This window comes from Triticum aestivum, chromosome 5D (genome assembly GCF_018294505.1).
Source record: "Triticum aestivum cultivar Chinese Spring chromosome 5D, IWGSC CS RefSeq v2.1, whole genome shotgun sequence".
Taxonomy (NCBI): domain Eukaryota; kingdom Viridiplantae; phylum Streptophyta; class Magnoliopsida; order Poales; family Poaceae; genus Triticum; species Triticum aestivum.
This window is the reverse complement of record NC_057808.1, coordinates 70,666,223-70,686,493: the sequence shown is the minus strand read 5'-3', so window position 1 is coordinate 70,686,493 and position 20,271 is coordinate 70,666,223. Positions and strand designations below refer to the sequence as shown.

At 43.6% G+C, this 20,271-nt stretch overlaps 1 protein-coding gene across 1 annotated transcript; it reads left to right on the top strand.

Moving 5' to 3' along the window:
* The first annotated feature begins 676 nt into the window (after positions 1–676).
* On the top strand, positions 677–1,826 carry LOC123119515 (probable WRKY transcription factor 17). The gene has a single exon (XM_044539343.1). The coding sequence runs from the start codon at positions 785–787 to the stop codon at positions 1,673–1,675; it is 891 nt and encodes a 296-aa protein (XP_044395278.1). The 5' UTR covers positions 677–784; the 3' UTR covers positions 1,676–1,826.
* The last annotated feature ends 18,445 nt before the right edge of the window (positions 1,827–20,271 follow it).

Here is a 20,271-nt window from a genome sequence, read left to right as displayed (position 1 = left end):
CAATGCTTCTTGTGGGTGTCATGGTCGGTGATCTCGGCCACCCACGCCCCGCACGCCCGGCCGGACACCGAGGTACTTCCTCTATGGCTACCACGGCGCGAGAAGGTTGGGGAAGTCGGCGCGCCGGCGGAATGGGACATCGTCACGACGGCGGCTTGAGGACGGCCCCGCGCAACGCTTGTGGCGGCGCGGATCCGCGCTGCGGATGGGCGGTGGGGACCGACAGCCACATGATCCGGCCATTGGGGAGGAGGGGGCGACGGGGAATTGTGGGGTGGGAGGGGGCGTCGGCGGCGGGGATTGAGGAGAAGGAGAGGCAGAGGAGGGTGATAGACGCCAGATACGCGGTGGAGGAAAAGTTATCCTCCTCTATGGGTTTTAGGGCTTCAGCTTGGCCTAAAGTTTACTCAGCCAGATACTTCTTTATTTTTTAAGGGATCGGCTAAAGTTGCTCCAAAATAAGTGGCAGAGATAAATTACAGATCTCGACAATAAGATGGCTGGAAACGAAACTTGAATCACGCGAGGGCTATTTCAGAAAAGACCAAAAAATGGCGTTTCGGTTAACCAAATCCTTTGACTTAAGCGCATACTATTCCTTTCCCTAAAAGAAAAAACAAAAGCGCATACTATTCCTCGTCCTCCCCTCCTCCTCCCATTTTCCGCTTTATAAAACCCCTCCCTCCGTCCATCCATTTCCACCTCAAATCTCAAAGTCGCACAACGCCACAACCCAAAGCACAAGGCCGCACCCACCTTTCCCCGTTCTTCTCCGGCGCCGAACATGGCCGTCGACCTCATGGGTTGCGGCTACGCCCCGCATGGCCACGCGGCCGAGGCCGAGGAGCAGTTCCAGGAGGCCGCTGCCGCGGGGCTCCGCAGCCTCGAGCTCGTCATCTCCTCCTTCTCCTCCCGCGCCGGCTGCGCGCCGCCCCTCGGAGAGATGGCCGACCAGGCGGTGTCCAGGTTCCGCCGGGTCATCAACATCCTCGACCGCACCGGCCACGCCCGCTTCCGCCGCGGCCCTGTTGGAGATGCCGCCGACTCGTTGACTCCCCCTCCTGAATCCTCTGCTCCTCCTCGGATGCCGGCCCAGGCACTGGCACCGGCTGTCTCGCCGCAGCTGGCGCCGCAGAAAAGCGTGACGCTGGACTTCACGAAGCCTTTGAAGGCGCCGGCGGCGGCCCCGGCTGCCGCGCCTTCGGTGACGTCGACGTCTTTCTTCTCGTCCGTGACGGCGGGGGGCGATGGCAGCGTGTCGAAGGGCTGGACCCAGCTGGTGTCCTCCGGCAAGCCGCCGCTCCCGGCTGGGACCAAACGCAAGCAACGCCAACAGCAGACGCGCTGCGCGCACTCCGACGCCGCCGCCGCCGGTGGCCGGTGCCACTGCTTGAAAAAGCGCAAGAACCGGGTGAAGTACACGACGCGCGTGCCCACGGTAACCTCGGGCGCGGCGGACATCCCCGGCGTCGGCGACAAGTACTCGTGGCGCAAGTACGGGCAGAAGACCATCAAGGGGTCCCCTCACCCCCGCTGCTACTACAGGTGCGGCACCGTCAAGGGCTGCCCGGCGCGGAAGCACGTGGAGCGCGCCACCGACGACCCCGCCATGCTCGTCGTCACCTACGAGGGCGACCACTGCCACGACACTTGGCCGCCGGCCGCCGCAAATTAAAGCTCCCCGGCAGCGACATGACTCGATGTGCTTCTTCCATTCGTTCTTTGTAACGGGGGCTTGTGTAAAGGATCCAAAATTAGGAATATAGAAGATGTTTTCATCAAGATTGGAAACGCATGCCAATTACGTACTAGTACAAGATTTCACAGCCTTGGTGTTGGACCTCGCCGCCGAGGGCAATTCTGACGGGGTGGTGGTCATGAGCACGACAGTCTTCGTCGCCTACCTCCGTCCGGCCGCCTTGTGAGGCCCCTGGAGACAATCACAAGCAACAATGGAGGTAGGTGGGAGATTTGGGATGAGCAGGATAGAGAGGCAAGGGGAGAACGAGAGAAGGGAGACAGATTTAGACGTTTTCCATCTCATTAGCTGTCGAGCACACACGGTCAGAGTTTAAGTAATCCACGCCAGTGACACGTGGGCCCACTCACATGGCACGCAGGCTGCTGGCAGCTGGTCTGACTCTTTTTTTATATATATCAGTAGATGGTCTGACTCAACCAGCCGCACTTGCTCGTTCCGTCGTAGTGGGAGTAACATAGGTAGTAACATAGATGCCACATAAGCAAAAATGATGAGGTGGCAAATAGTTAATGAGGAGAGAGGCAAATAGAGTAACATAATATGTTACCATCGCATAGCGCTTTTCAATGCAAAATGAGTCTATAAAGTAATAAATGAAGACATCTATGTTACCACATATATGACACTACCCACTATGAAGGTAGTAACATAGACTAGTAGCATATTCATGTTACTAGTCTATATTACTCTCCACTATGACCAGCCTTAGGCTCAGTTGTCGTAGGCTCGTCGTCTATCAATGTCATCGATCCTGTAAGCAACTCCAACGAACCGACTCAAAAAAGTATGTTTTATCTTTTTTTGTCCATTTGAATCGACCGTGTGCCCGACCATCCAACCCAATTCACGTCCGTGCAGAAAACTATATGAATTTTTAAGAAACCCGTGGCCATAGAACGTAGCAGCGGTCATTGCCATCATCCAGAGTTCATGTCGATATCGTGCCAGCCTCAAAAAAACACTGCACAGTTCATGCTGGTGCACTTGCCAGCTGTCGGCACACATGTCAGCACGCAAAAAGGGGCGAGAGTTCAACCACGTTATCTCGGTCGTCGTCATGTCCGTAAACTTGCCAGCATGCAAAAAAGGGATGGTGCTCGCTGCCATAGATCACTCATCATCGAACTTGAGCATGGCGGCCTGCACCTTCTCGAACCAAGGCCTCTTCCTCGTGGACACCGTGCTCAAGTCCACCATCATGACCTCCACCCCCTTCGTCATGCAAGCGAGCGCCACTTCTTTTACCTTGGTCTTGGCATTGGTGGCCTCGATCTCGAGCATCTTCCTTTGCTTCTCCGCCTCCATCTCGAGCTTCTTCACTTGCTTCTTCGAATCCATCTCGAGCCTCATCCTTTGTATCTCCATGAAGGCTTTCATTTGCTCCTCTTTGTCTTGGCGGCGCTTCTCCCTTGTGTCCTACTTGGTCATCATGCCTTCAAAGGTTGCATGCAAGGCATTTGATGTCGCATCACACTTGTCCTCTTTCTTGGAGTTGGTCTTCCCCCTTGGCCGCGGCTTCCTTCCCTCCACGCGCCTGGAGAGCGGCATATTGCGCCTTGAACTTCTCGTCCCTGTTGATGACCATCCAACAATGGGTGAGATTGAACAACTTGTTACCATGTTGGGCCTTGAATACTTACAAAGCTTGGAATGCCTACAAATGAAGAGCATGCAAGCATATGGGCAAATGGCATATGGGCAAACGGACAAGCAAGCATATGGAAAAATGGACAACCAAGCATATGGACAAGCAAGCATGAAACAAAGGAGACGAATATGCTCTCAAGGGTGGCACAAAACTTGTTGCATTCTTGTTGTATCACCCTCGAACGCTTCGAGAGAGACACCCATCCACACTTGCTATCGATCTTGTATGGCACAAACTTCTTGCGCTCATGATATCCGAATGAACACGTACCCGAAAGGTTGATGCCTTTTGCTCGGCGCTGACCTCGGGGTCTTGTCTAATGTCCCTCCAACATTCATAAAGGAGATTGTCCTCATCCTTTGTGTATGCCTTCGTCCCAATGCTTTGGCGCTTCTCGTTTGCATTGGCTTGGGTGGAGACCTCATCTTCGAAAAACAAAGGATCCCCGTCGATGTCCACTTCATCTTCTTCGTCTAGATCGTAGTCCTCCGAAATTCGTGGTCTTGCGGGAACCTTTGGTTATCATGTGATGTTCCCTTTGCTTCGCGATACTTTCACAAAACCGGGAATGCATCGGTATCATCTTGAGTCATCACCAGGCTTGCTATACCGAAATCCCTGTTACCGGTTTTGTTATTCTTTCTCGTTATTGTGTTCCAGCATCCTCGTGGCGAAGTCACTTGTGTCTCGCAAGACGATGATTGATGCCGTCAAACAAGAGGGCCCTAAGAATATCTCTCCATCGTTGGAGGAGCTGATACGTCTCCAACGTATCTATAATTTATGAAGTATTCATGCTATTATATTATCCATCTTGGATGTTTTATGGGCTTTACTATGCACTTTTATATTACTTTTGGGACTAACCTATTGACCCAGACCCCAGTGCCAGTTTCTGTTTTTCCCTTGTTTCAGTGTTTCGCAGAAAATGAATATCAAACGGAGTCCAAACGGAATGAAACCTTCAGAAAAGTTATTTTTGGAAAGAAAGCAATACGGGAGACTTGGAGTGCACGTCAGGGGATCAACAAGGAAGGCACGAGGCAGGGGCGTGCGCCCACCCCCCTGGGCGCGCCCTCCACCCTCGTGGCTCCCCTGACATATTTCTTCCTCCTATATATATACCAATATACCCTAAAACCATCAGAGAATAGATTAGATCGGGAGTTCCGCCGCCGCAAGCCTCTGTAGCCACCAAAAACCAATCGGGACCCTGTTCCGGCACCCTGCCGGAGGGGGGAACCCTCACCGGTGGCCATCTTCATCATCCCGGTGCTCTCCATGCCGAGGAGGGAGTAGTTCACCCTCGGGGCTGAGGGTATGTACCAGTAGCTATGTGTTTGATCTCTCTCTCTCGTGTTCTTGAGGTGGTACGATCTTGATGTATCGCGAGCTTTGCTATTATAGTTGGATCTTATGATGTTTCCCCCCCTCTACTCTCTTGTAATGGATTGAGTTTTCCCTTTGAAGTTATCTTATCGGACTGAGTCTTTAATGATTTGAGAACACTTGATGTATGTCTTGCGTGGGATAACCGTGGTGACAATGGGTTATTCTATTGATTCACTTGATGTATGTTTTGGTGATCAACTTGCGGGTTCCACCCATGAACCTATGCATAGGGGTTGGCACACGTTTTCGTCTTGACTCTCCGGTAGAAACTTTGGGGCACTCTTTGAGGTTCTATGTGTTGGTTGAATAGATGAATCTGAGATTGTGTGATGCATATCGTAGTACCCATGGATACTTGAGGTGACATTGGAGTATCTAGGTGAAATTAGGGTTTTGGTTGATGTGTGTCTTAAGGTGTTATTTTACTACGAACTCTAGGGCTGTTTGTGACACTTATAGGAATAGCCCAATGGATTGATCGGAAAGAATAACTTTGAGGTGGTTTCGTACCCTACCATAATCTCTTCGTTTGTACTCCGCTATTAGTGACTTTGGAGTGACTCTTTGTTGCATGTTGAGGGATACTTATATGATCCAGTTATGTTATTATTGTCGAGAGAACTTGCACTAGTGAAAGTATGAACCCTAGGCCTTGTTTCCTAGCATTGCAATACCGTTTACGCTCACTTTTATCATTAGTTACCTTGCTGTTTTTATATTTTCAGATTACAAAAACCTATATCTACCATCCATATTGCACTTGTATCACCATCTCTTCGCCGAACTAGTGCACCTATACAATTTACCATTGTATTGGGTGTGTTGGGGACACAAGAGACTCTTTGTTATTTGGTTGCAGGGTTGTTTGAGAGAGACCATCTTCATCCTACGCCTCCCATGGATTGATAAACCTTAGGTCATCCACTTGAGGGAAATTTGCTACTGTCCTACAAACCTCTGCACTTGGAGGCCCAACAACGTCTACAAGAAGAAGGTTGTGTAGTAGACATCAAGCAGTTTCTGGCGCCGTTGCCGGGGAGGTGAGTGCTTGAAGGTATATCTTTAGATCTTGCAATCGAATCTTTTAGTTTCTTGTTTTATCACTAGTTTAGTCTATAAAATAAAACTACCAAAAAATGGAATTGAGTTTGTCTCATACGCTTCATCTTTTTAATATCTTTCGTGAGAATGATGGAAAGGAAAATTGCGCCAAAGTGTTAGAAAAAGAATGCATTAAAATGTTTGGCACTAAATCTTTGTATGATGAGCATGATTGCAATGTTGTTAGTATGAACTCCTTGAATATCCATAGTACTAATGATGATTGCACTAGTTATGATGAAAATGTCTCCTATAAACATGTCAATTTTTGTGGAGTGCATTGGGTTTGCAAGTACATACCAAATAGGGAAGATAGATGTTGCAAGAGGCATAAGTATTTAGAAACTAAATGGATGCAAGAAAGGCTAAATGTTAGTGCTGAAAATTTAAAATATCTTAGCCGTACTTGTGAACTTTGTAATGAACATGGTCATTTAAATATCAAATGCAAATCGCTTCATGATCGAATCGTGTCCAAAAATTGTGATGACTTGATTTCCCTTGCACATTATAATGAACTTAGTTTGCTTTTGGGTTATGAAGAAATGAAACGTCAAACTAAGATTATTCCAGAATATAACCTTGAGAAATTCCTCGATATTGATCTAGAAGAAATTTATATGTATTGTGCGGTGAATTGCATTGAAAATCCTTATATTGCCAACTACATAAAGAAAAGAAAACAAATAGAAGATGAAGAGAATACTAATGAAAGGGAAGAGACTTCCCAATATCCTCCTATTATTTCTTATGAGGAATCAGGTAACGAGGAGGAGCCTTCTATTCAACCAATCTCATTAATAAGGAGCTTCAAAAGAGGATTGAACCCACACATGATGTGGTGAAGAAGAAGAAAAGAAAAAGGAAGAGAGGTAAAAAGATATCCCTCCCAAATAATGTTGCTCCTATTATTGTTGTGCCTCATGAAAATGAATCAAAATAATTGTGGAAGATGATGCACTTGATGATGATCTCGTTATGCCTATTGCTTGTTGTGATTATTATGATTGGGAAGATAATGATACTTCTTATGATCTTGAAAATCTTTTTGGCACTTGCTTGGAAGAATATGATAATTGCTATACTATTGGTGCTTTCCATACTATTAATGATGAGAGTGATTATGCTTATGATATGAAAAGGCCCAAGCTTGGGGATGCTATGTTTGATGAATATGATGTTTTTGAGAATATATTTGCTGCAATTAATGTTTGTCCCAAGCTTGGGGATGCTACGTTTAATGAGGATGATATTTTTAGTCTCCCAAGTTTTGATATGCAAATTTATAATGATGATAGCATGCCTCCTACTTATGATGATTATATTGATAAAAGTGGGTTCGGAAGAGTGTCAACTTTAGGAAGTAATGATCCCACTATTTTGGAGGATGTTGAATCTTATAATATTTATGAAAGTGGATTTGGAGAGGTCATGACTTTATTTAGTGATGAATCCACTATTTCGGAAGAGGTTTCAATTGATTATGATGAGAACAAAGTTGCTACTTATGATGATTATTCTGATGACACTTATGCTATAAAAAGTAGTGATGATTATATTTATAAAACTTGTCATGATTATGATTCCCCTTTTTCTGAACATTACTCTTTTAATGTGGAAACAATTTATAGTATTCAAGTCTCTTATGATACTCCCATTATCCCGAATGAGAAGAATTTTGCTTATATGAAGAGTAGTAAATTTTCTATGCTTGTAGATCATGAAAAGAATGCTTTAGGTGCTGGTTATATTGTTGAATTCATTCATGATGCTACTGAAAATTATTATGAGGGAGGAATATATGCTTGTAGGAATTGCAATAATATCAAGTTTCCTCTCTATGTGCTTAAAGTTTTGAAGTTATGCTTGTTTTGCCTTCCTATGCTAGTTGATTATTGTTCCCATAAGTTGTTTGCTCACAAAATCCCTATGCATAGGAAGTGGGTTAGACTTAAATGTGCTAGTCATATTCTTCATGATGCTTTCTTTATGTTTCAATTCTTATCTTTTATGTGAGCATCATTGAAATCATCATGCCTAGCTAGGGGCGTTAAACGTTAGCGCTTGTTGGGAGGCAACCCAATTTTATTTTAGTTTCTTGATTTTTGGTTCTGTTTAGTAATAAATAATCATCTAGCTCTGTTAGATGTGGTTTTATGTTTTAATTAGTGTTTGTGCCAAGTAAGACCTATAGGATCTTCTTGGATGATAGTTATTTGATCTTGCTGAAAATTCCAGAAACTTTCTGTTCATGAAAACAACTTTTAAAAATCACCAGAATGTGATAAAATATTTATTCCAATTGCAGAAGATCAATAAACAAATTTTCTAGGTCGTCCTATTTTGGTAGAATTTTTGGAGTTCCATAAGTTTGCGTTAGTTACAGATTACTACAGACTGTTCTGTTTTTGACAGATTCTGTTTTCCGTGTGTTGTTTGCTTATTTTGATGAATCTATGGCTAGTAAAATAGTTTATAAACCATAGAGAAGTTGGAATACAGTATATTTAACACCAATACAAATAAAGAATGAGTTCATTACAGTACCTTGAAGTGGTATTTTGTTTTCTTTCGCTAACGGAGCTTACGAGTTTTCTGTTGAGTTTTGTGTTGTGAAGTTTTCAAGTTTTGGGTAAGGATTCGATGGACTATGGAATAAGGAGTGGCAAGGGCCTAAGCTTGGGGATGCCCAAGGCACCCCAAGGTAATATTCAAGGACAACCAAGAGCCTAAGCTTGGGGATGCCCCGGATGGCATCCCCTCTTTCGTCTTCGTTCATCGGTAACTTTATTTGGAGCTATATTTTTATTCACCACATGATATGTGTTTTGCTTGGAGCGTCATTTTACTTTCTTTAGCTTTGCTTGCTGTTTGAATAAAATACCAAGATCTGAAAGTCTTAAATGTTAGAGAGTCTTCGCATAGTTACATAATTATTCGACTACTCATTGATCTTCACTTATATCCTTTTGGAGTAGTGTGTCATTTGCTCGTGTGCTTCACTTATATCCTATGAGTAAATGGTTGAATGAATTGAATATCATAAATCTGAAATTATATATGTTTCATATGCTTATCCCATGGGGAGTAATGACTTCACATATAAGAAGTAGAGGTGGTAAATTTATTGAAGGTTAGCAAACATTGTATTGGTCACTTGAACAATTCATGAAAGAATATTGAAGGAAGAGAGATTTCACATATAAATATACTATCCTGGACATCTTCTATGATTGTGATCCCCATTAATTATTTTCAAACCTGAGCAAATTAGTTAAAGTTGGACAAGGAAGACAACATAATGAGTTATGCTTGGGTATATTTGTATAGAAGTTATATTGTTATGGATCCTCTAACATGTGGTGCTTGCTATTTAGAATCCTTTGCTAGCCAAAATATCTGTACTAAGCGGGAATACTGCTTGTGCATCCAAATTCCTTGAACCAAGTTTATTCCATGAGTGTCCACCATATCTACCTATATGCGGTATTTACCTGCCGTTCCAAGTAAATTTGCATGTGCCAAACTCTAAACCTTCAAATAATAATCTGTTTTGTATGCCCGAATCGCTCATGTAGCGACTAGGGGCTAGCAGTATCTTCCATGCTAGGTGGGTTATTCTCACGATGAGTGGACTCCGCTCATCATTCACGAGAAAATGGCTGGTAACTGGGATGCCCAGTCCCATGATCAAAAGGTCGAAATCAAATAAAAATAATTGCAAACAAAACTCCCCCAGGATTGATGTTAGTTGGAGGCACCCGTTGTTTCGGGCGAGCCATGGATTGATGATTGTTGGTGGAGGGGGAGTAAAAATCTTTACCTTTCTGTTTGGGAACCGCCTATAATGTATGTAGTATGGAAGATATTGGAACTCTTGGTCGTTATGTTGACAATGAAAGCATACCTCTCAAAATTATTTTCATCTCTGTTTTTGCTTCGAGCTCTGGCACCTCTGCAAATCCCTGCTTCCCTCTGCGAAGGGCCTATCTTTTACTTTTATGCAAGAGTCAATAGTATTCCTTCTCATTCCAACCTACTCTTTAGTTGGCAAGCATCATGTGATGGAAAGATCTAAGCATATATGGCCATTCAAATATATTTGAGCATGAATTATTACTGTTGACATTACCCTTGAGGTAAAAGGTTGGGAGGCGAAACATTAAGCCCCTATCTTTCTCTGTGTTCGATGAATACTATTTGTTCCAAAAATATGCTTTGAGTGGTAGCAATCATGGAAGACTAAATATAGTTGAGTATGTGAAGTTTGCTGAATCAAAGCTCTGACATAGACTCTTCCTGAAAATAAGATGAATTGCAATTGTTTGATGACTGAGAACATAGTTTGTTAGTTTTCTAGAAAGTTTATGATCTATACTTTAACATGTGAATAGCTTGTTACTTGATCATGAAAAGTTCTATGAGTTGAACTACTGTTATGACATATAATGATGCTAGTAAAGGTGATTGAAATTATCATTGATCAAACTTATGCACCTGCTAGCATTCACACTTCATAAATTATTTCTTTTATCATTTACCTACTCGAGGACGAGCAGGAATTAAGCTTGGGGGTGCTGATACGTCTCCAACTATAGGGTAACGCAGCAGAAAAAAATAAATTCCGACCTACGCACCAGCCCAGGACCACTATGGAGACTGCATACAAGGTTTGCTCTTTTTCGTTACCGACTCGTAGCACAGCGGGAAGTAGAGTCGATGACGATCGGCGGTGCAGATCCCCGCAGCTAGGATTTACAACCTCCCAACCGCGAGGATGTATACCCTCATCTGCTCCTCAGACAGCCCTCCGGGAGGCGGTCGAACAGCCCCCGGACGGTGTCGCGGACAGCCCTTCGGGAGGACCTTCGAAACTCGGACAGCCCTTCGGGAGGACCTTCGAAACTCGGACGGTCACACGGACAGCCCTTCGGGAGGCACTCGAACTAAGACCGAAAACGATCTCTCTACAGAGTTGCACACATACGGTGTCATCTATCCGGCAGGGCTTCGCCGTCCAGAACTAGTTCCCCGGAACCCAGACAGCCTTTCGGCTCTACGAAACTATTTCGCGGGAGGGAGAGAGAAGCCAGATCATTGCATGGCACTTGTATGTGAGAAAGAGTGAGTGTGGAGAGTGCCTCTCCACCTCTATTTATAGGAAAACCCAAGGGGTAGGGGACACATGAAAACCCAAAATGCCACACTTTATGTCACACATAAGGGCATAAAGGGCATAAAGGGATGACAAGTGGAGCCCCATGGAGGAGCTGCACCCTCCAACGTCCCACCTTCATGGCCCCCCAAAGGGGGTTCCTTGATCCCCAAGTCCTTCTAGAAGCCGTTTGGGAAAAGCCCCAAAAGGTGGCTTTCCATAAATATCCCAAAAAGCACTTTCACTATTCACGACGACATTTTTCAGCATCCGTTCGAACTGAAATTATTTATGTGTGCTTAGAAAATTTCCAGTACCCACTAAAATAATTTTCAATACGTTCTGAAATAATTCCGGATTAGTGATTTTCATCTGCGAAAAGCATCTGAAATGGTTCCGGCAGCTCCGGAGCAATTCCAACTTTTATCCCGGAAAATTCCAGAAAGTTTCCAGAATGACTGTGGCACCCTCCAAGAATTATCAGGCATGTGCCGAAACCAATTTGACTTAATAGTATATCCCAAAACAACTTTTCGATTTCACCGAAACTCATCCGATGACCTCTCTCTGCGGAACTTTTCCGCTGTCCGAAACATTTCGGTGTCCGAAACTTTTTTGGTGATTTTCTCTCAAACTCCCTGCCTAGTATTCAACAGATAGATGACCCTTAAGCGTGTGACCCTATAGGTTCGGTGAAGTATAGACATGACCCGGAACCCCTTCCGATCAATGATCAACATCGGAGCCGTGGACACCCATATTGACCCCTATACCCACACGAATGAATATTCGAGTGAACCTCCAGTTGCAGTGAGCTATTCCTGTTGCTTCGCGATATGTCACAAACACATGAGGTGAGATTTATTGCATCCTCGTGGACGAACAATTTGTCCACCATGCAAGTTACCTCGTTACTGGTTTTGTTCTCTTTTCTCGTTTCCGTGTTCCGGCATCCCAGTGATCAAATCACAAGGTGTCTGGCCAGACGATTATGGATACCGTAACACCGGGAGGGCCCGAGAATATCTCTCCATCATCGGAGGAGCAAATCCCAATCCTGAGCTATCAAGTTACTTGACATACTTTTCCATGAACCCGTAAGCCGTCGTAATAGCCACCCATTTACGGATGACGTTTAACAAACCCCAAAGTTCATGAAGCAAGTATGAAGAAACTCGATACTCTCATGGTCTAAGGAATCATGCAAACGTTAACCATCTCTGTGTTATGTACCATTAACTTGTGACGAATGAATCTCATAGCATAACATCAATCCGGGTCGATTCAACACAAATGTTCTCTTAACATTGTGCCCTCAAAGTTGCTGGCATAGACATGCCCATGATCAGGAAAACAGAATCATCATGCAACACTTGAGCTAGTCTTAGAGGCCAGACTAGGAATACTTCTTACCGTTTATTATTCCACACGTGCATATGAGTCTTCCTCCGAGCCTCGTGGTTATTGCAGACTCGAGAACCATAGCAGTTATAGCATGGAACATAAACATAATTATGAACATGGAGATAAGTAATATCATTTATTATTGCCTCTAGGGCATATCTCCTACAGACTCCCACTTGCACTAGAGTCAATAATCTAGTTAATGCTAATGCACTTTACACCTATGGCATGCCGGTGTAAAAAACGCTTCGCATGTGGTATAGCCTGATGTCCATCGGATCTGACAATTTCAGCTCCGTGTGTATCTCTGCATATCATCGCGTTTTCGCGCTTTCACAAAATTCATATTTTGTGCGGACTTGGCTTTGTATATATGTGAATCATTAGTCGAAACCTGATTCCTCAGATTAAGTTATGGAGCAACTATCTACAATAGTGTCCCATTGACCAAAGCCTTCTTGGAACCATACTAAGTTCATGAATGAACTATATGATTCAATATCTTTGTCTTTGTTGCTTCTAAAGCGGCAACATACTTCGCCTCTGTTATAGAATTTGCCACAGTAACTTGTTTGGAATAATTTCCAACTAACTGCACCACCATATTGTGTGTTACACAAAACCCTCAATTTAAATCGAAAATCGCATGAGAAATGATGAAGATTGCATCGATGTAACCTTTTACAACGAACTCTTCATGATCTCCACTTGCGAGAAAACATATCATCAGTACTTACTCTAGTACTCAATGACATCTTTCACTGTTGTCCCACGATCAGTACTTTGATCACTTTAGTATCCATACTCGCAACACCTTGGGAGTATCGGACATATCTGGTTGTTTTACATACCATGGAATACATGATTAATCCAAAACACGAAGGTGTGTGGAATCTCCATCATGTATTTTACTCCTCAGTGTTTTGGGACACCGAGTCTTGTAAAAACTCTTTCCATGTGACTTAGTCAAGAATCACTCCTTGGCGTTTTAAATGCTAAATAAGTTTTAGCACCTTGTCAATATGTATTCATTGCTTAGCCATATTTGGTAAATCTATCTCCATAGATCATCATGCCTAAAATTGAGGCTATTTAGCCTAAGCACTTCATCAAAAACAATTTCAAATGAAGTCCTAATTCGTGTCAAGAAATTTATTTCCAATTAACAATGTGTCGAGCACACAAGGTTTTTAGAAATATTATTATGCTCCCACTTACTTTCTTGAATTACAAGCATCTTTGTTACCCATTGATGAAGTCAGAACCCTTTGACCATTTCATCAAAGCACGAAGATTCCAACTCCATTTTGCTCTCTTTTGTCCATCGCTGGAACTCTGAAGTTTGCACCCTTACTAGCATCCTCTGGATAGACAAAATGCCTTGGACTGTAACACATGCAAGTCCTTGGTTTCATTTCCATCAGATGGAAATCCTATTGTCCTCCATGTTTCATATCTCATGATTGAAATATGTATTAATTGCTAGTTTAACCCAAACCGACTTTAAGCATTGCTACGGTGAGACAATCTCATTGATGTCAACTCCTTGAACTTGTTATTGCAACAAGTCGAGCTTAATGGATAAAACATCTTATCCGTATCAGTTTATAGTCCCATTACAATCCGTTAGACTCCAAGTCTTCCGGAGGGTTTATCAAGCTTTAAATCTTGAATCTTTTATGGAAACTATCTCGGATTATATTGGCATGTAGCCAATTCCGGAGTCAGGGCCCATCAACGCTTCCTTGTGTATCGTAGGTATACTGTTGTCTAACAACAATATCTCGTTTGCACACCTGAGAGGTTTGCACGAGCTTTGCCTATGTTGTTCAGCTACAAGTTCGACCGAAGTCCATACATCTCATGTAGAGGCTTCCGTATCAGTCGCAGTAGAAAACTTTGGAATCACTTCCAAGGTTCCTTTCCTTTGACCTGATGACGAAGATACTTGTTATCTCGTCAAGTTGCACTGTCCTCCCACTTACCCTTTTGCAAGAACCATTCTCTTTAAAGGCATACCGTTTTGTGGCAAAAATCCTTTGCCTCGGTATAGTGGTGGGGGAATACCCAATGACTTGGGATAACTTACAAAGTAGCACTTGTCTGATTTGGAATAGGTTTGTAACCTTTTACACAAGCCCCATATTCCAAATGTTAAGAAAAGATATAACATGGTTGGGCGTACCATACCATGCCGTCATTTCAACAGACCCGACGGAGCTCTTTTCAGTGTAAAAGCCGCAGTCTCTAAAGCATTACTCTTTAAAAGTGATAATGGCAATTTTATTTATGTCATCTTTGATCTTACCATGTCATAAATGGTTTGATTACATCTTCACAGTCATTCCACTCATAGTTGTGTTCCGGGAGGTGTATGTTATGAAACTCTTTTCACAACTCATCAGACATTCGCTAAACTTGTAACTCAGATATTCCTTTCTGCAATGAAATTGTAGAAACATAATCTCCTTGTTACAATAACTTCTACTTCATTTTTGAAAACCTTTCGAATGATTTCAAAAGATCCAGACTTACGTCTCATCCAGCAAATATCCATATATCTACTTGAGTCATTTCTGAAGATATATAAATCCACTACTTGCAACAACATATATTGAACTACACACATCAAAATGTATGATCACAAATAAGTTTGTTGCTCGTTCCTTATGGCCCATGAACGGTATTTCAGTCACTTCACTTTTCGGAGGAAAGTTGCAAGTGTCAGATGATTCAAAATCAAAACGACTTCAAAATCCATCATAATGGAATTTTCCATGCGGGTTTCTCCAATGTGACCAAATGTAGTGCCACACATGTGTGGTATTCTTTAGTCTTGCGACATTTAGCGTCAGTGTTATGGATGTATCATTTTACCATCAATATTCATAACATACATCCCATCTTGGATGGAAGCATGGCCCTTCATGTTATTCATAATACTGAACAACAATTGTTGTTTTATGAACAACCCTTTTGCAATAAACATTATGCAATGGGCTAGAGTGTAAGAAACTCTAAAATGAATTATGAAAGTAAACCCAGAGGTATTGTATTATTATCAATATTCATAACATACATCTCATTCATAATGAAAGTATGGCCCTTGTGTTATTCATAACATCAAACATAAAAAGTTCTCTTATGAACAACCTTCTTGCAAGATACCTTATGCAATGGGCTAGAGTTTGTAAAACTCTAAATGAATTATGAAAATAAATACAGACGGAAATGCACCGATGGAAGGTATAATAACATTTACTATGTTCCCTGTGTATACCTTAACCTCATTTCTGGCTAGTCTTTTTAGGCCATAGTAGCTCTTACATTGATTCGCAACAGAATGCAATCGAGCGGGTATCTTTGTGATTAACTCACAATACCCAAGAACTAGTGATTAACATGTTTAACCATAATTCCCAAGAACTATATCTTTGACCATCCTACTATACATCAAAACTTGTATGACATTCATACATGAGCTGGATATTCCATTCATCTCTCTTTCTGCCTTTATACTTCTAACTGTTTAACTTTTAGTATTTCTCCTACTCGCTAAAGAAGCACCCAACTTAAGAGTGGCGTTAGCCCCGGACTTCCTAGGCGTGTAAGTCATACTAACACCCTTTGGACACTTCCTTTCTCTTTACGTTGCTGTTTTATTCACCTTTCATTATATGACAGGCGTTCTTCTGGATCCCTTTCCCAACAGTCAAATGCATAGTAAACACTTTTACTAATACTTGCAAACAAACATTGCTTTGTTTGTATCTGAAAATAATTTTCAGTTCCATGAATATCATATAACTATCCCAACTTTTGAAGTTTGGGTTTCATGGAAGCAAACATATTCCACTTGACCATAACAGAATTCTAGCTTTTGGATCGAAGGACGAGAGTCACATGATCCATAGCATTAGCAGGAGGATACGGAAAGCATGCGATAGGACAAAATCCTTCTCGGCACTTTTGAGGAAATCCTCACATTATGTTACCAAACGTAAAGTTTTAACCAGATATTTAACAGCTATTCAATTTTAACAGGGAAGGTGGAAATGCGAGCCATTATTCTACAACTATTTTGCAAGAAACACTTAGACAGTGTTCATAATTAATTGCACTGAGAATTAAACAAGTTAATTCTACAGTGCGCTCCCACTCAATTCATTATCTCTCAAAATTGATTGTGAGTGATTCAAGATTCGCATTTCAATTCGACGCCATTGACGGGTTCATCACTGATGACATGAATTTCAATCGGTAGGCCAACTTGCCGATCACATCTCTATGTGGTTCTTGTTCATCTTTCGATGGATGTGTTCCGAGCTCAGGACGATCCTGCCTGAACGTCAAAGACAACCAAGTGATCTTGCTGCGACGTCTGACCTCACCCGCCTCATTCCTCTCAATTCATTCGTGCTCATGTGTACATGGCGCACCCCGAAAAGATACGAATTTCAGACGGTGCTACACTTGGGTGAACACTAACTACTTTGATATTTTGAAGTGAGAGATCACCCTAATAAAAAGCGACTACCGCGCAATCAAGAAGGGTGCAACAACAGGGATAAACATCTCAGGCAATTCATAATAGCATGATATGGTATAGCCCCTTCTGACAGAGAAGTCTTTCATTTCTTCGTCTTCGGCATTCGCGTCGGTGTTCACCTTCGCGAAGATCGCCACCACCTTGTCGATGCACCAGATAATATTGCTATCTCCATAGCGTATAAAATTAATGCATTAGTTAAGGTTGACATGCAGGTCATTAAAGTGCAATCATATGGCTCCAGCCATCATGCCGAATCATGACACGCAGGTCATGTTAATTACATCATATAGTCATCTCATACATAATCAAATTGAATATGAGCATTGCTATACCACATCACATGCATATCCTGCAAAACGAAGTTAGATGCCTCTAATCGGTTTATAGATAATCAAAACGAAGTATGATTATTCAAGTTGCTAGATTAACATCTCGGGGTGTATGAAACACGAGATAATTAAATCTCGAGCCCCATACTGAACTTCGTCATACGCATGACCCCCATGCAGATCATATCTGCATTGCCCTTTTGTCTGCGAAATTTCATCTTTCTTTCTAACTATGGTGGATTTCAACGAACTGTTAGCACTTCGTTGATCAATCAGGAGCGCGGATTGCCAGAACATTGAAAATCCACCATGCCATTATCAAGATCAGAAATATGCAAATTCCAGGGAAGCAACAAGAACATCGGGTAACAGATTTCATCTGCTACCCGCACAAATAATTTTTAGTAATAGAGCTCATCTATTACCTAATTATATTGTGCAACACCCATACATCTCTATGTATTCTAGATCACAACCTGCATCTACGCATAGCACGGCTCTGATACCACTGTAAGGGAACGCAGCAGAAAAAAATAAATTCCGACCTACGCACCAGCCCAGGACCACTATGGAGACTGCATACAAGGTTTGCTCTTTTTCGTTACCGACTCGTAGCACAGCGGGAAGTAGAGTCGATGACGATCGGCGGTGCAGATCCCTGCAGCTAGGATTTACAAGCTCCCAACCGCGAGGATGTATACCCTCATCTGCCCCTCCGACAGCCCTCCGGGAGGGGTTCGGACAGTCCCCCGGACGGTGTCGCGGACAGCCCTTCGGGAGGATCTTCGAAACTCGGACAGCCCTTCGGGAGGACCTTTGAAACTCGAACGGTCACACGGACAGCCCTTCGGGAGGCACTCTCGAACTAAGACCGAAAACATGATCTCTCTACAGAGTTGCACACATACGGTGTCATCTATCCGGCAGGGCTTCGCCGTTCAGAACTAGTTCCCACCGGAACCCAGACAGCCTTTCGGCTCTACGAAACTATTTCGCGGGGAGGGAGAGAGAAGCCAGATCATTGCAATGGCACTTGTATGTCAGAAAGAGTGAGTGTGGAGAGTGCCTCTCCACCTCTATTTATAGGAAAACCCAAGGGGTAGGGGACACATGAAAAAACCCAAAATGCTCACACTTTATGTCGCACATAAAGGGCATAAAGGGCATAAAGGGATGACAAGTGGAGCCCCATGGAGGAGCTGCACCCTCCAACGTCCCACCTTCATGGCCCCCCAAAGGGGGTTCCTTGATCCCCAAGTCCTTCTAGAAGCCGTTTGGGAAAAGCCCCAAAAGGTGGCTTTCCATAAATATCCCAAAAAGCACTTTCACTATTCACGACGACATTTTTCAGCATCCGTTCGAACTGAAATTATTTATGTGTGCTTAGAAAATTTCCAGTACCCACTAAAATAATTTTCAATACGTTCCGAAATAATTCCGGATTAGTGATTTTCATCTGCGAAAAGCATCTGAAATGGTTCCGGCAGCTCCGGAGCAATTCCAACTTTTATCCCGAAAAATTCCAGAAAGTTTCCAGAATAACTGTGGCACCCTCCAAGAATTATCAGGCATGTGCCGAAACCAATTTGACTTAATAGTATATCCCAAAACAACTTTTCGATTTCACCGAAACTCATCCGATGACCTCTCTCTGCGGAACTTTTCCGCTGTCCGAAATATTTTGGTGTCCGAAACTTTTTCGGTGATTTTCTCTCAAACTCCCTGCCTAGTATTCAACAGATAGATGACCCTTAAGCGTGTGACCCTATAGGTTCGGTGAAGTATAGACATGACCCGGAACCCCTTCCGATCAATGATCAACATCGGAGCCGTGGACACCCATATTGACCCCTATACCCACACGAATGAATATTCGAGTGAACCTCCAGTTGCAGTGAGCTATTCCTGTTGCTTCGCGATATGTCACAAACACATGAGGTGAGATTTATTGCATCCTCGTGGACGAACAATTTGTCCACCATGCAAGTTACCTCGTTACTGGTTTTGTTCTCTTTTCTCGTTTCCGTGTTCCGGCATCCCAGTGATCAAGTCACAAGGTGTCTGGCCAGACGATTATTGTTGGGGAACGTAGTAATTTCAAAAAAATTCCTACGCACACGCAAGATCATGGTGATGCATAGCAACGAGAGGGGAGAGTGTTGTCCACGTACCCTCGTAGACCGACAGCGGAAGCGTTATCACAACGCGGTTGATGTAGTCGTACGTCTTCACGATCCGACCGATCAAGTACCGAACGTACGGCACCTCCGAGTTCTACACACGTTCAGCTCGATGACGTCCCTCGAACTCCGATCCAGCCGAGTGTTGAGGGAGAGTTTCGTCAGCACGACGGCGTGGTGACGATGATGATGTTCCACCGACGCAGGGCTTCGCCTAAGCTCCGCAACGGTATTATCGAGGTGTAATATGGTGGAGGGGGGCACCGCACACGGCTAAGAGATCTCAAGGATCAATTGTTGTGTCTCTGGGGTGCCCCCTGCCCCCGTATATAAAGGAGCAAGGGAGGAGGAGGCCGGCCCTAGGAGGGGGCGCACCAAGTGTGGAGTCCTACTAGGACTCCCTAGTCCTAGTAGGATTCCACCTCCCATATGGAATAGGAAAAGAGGAAGGGAAAAAGAGAAGGAAGGAAGGGGGCGCCCCCCTTCCCTAGTCCAATTCGGACCAGACCAAGGGGAGGGGTGCGGCCACCCTTGAGGCCCTTTTCCTTCTTTCCCGTATGGCCCAATAAGGCCCAATACGTATTCCCGTAACTCTCCGGTACTCCGAAAAATACCCGAATCACTCGGAACCTTTCCGAAGTCCGAATATAGTCGTCCAATATATCGATCTTTACGTCTCGACCATTTCGAGACTCCTCGTCATGTCCCCGATCTCATCCGGGACTCCGAACTCCTTCGGTACATCAAC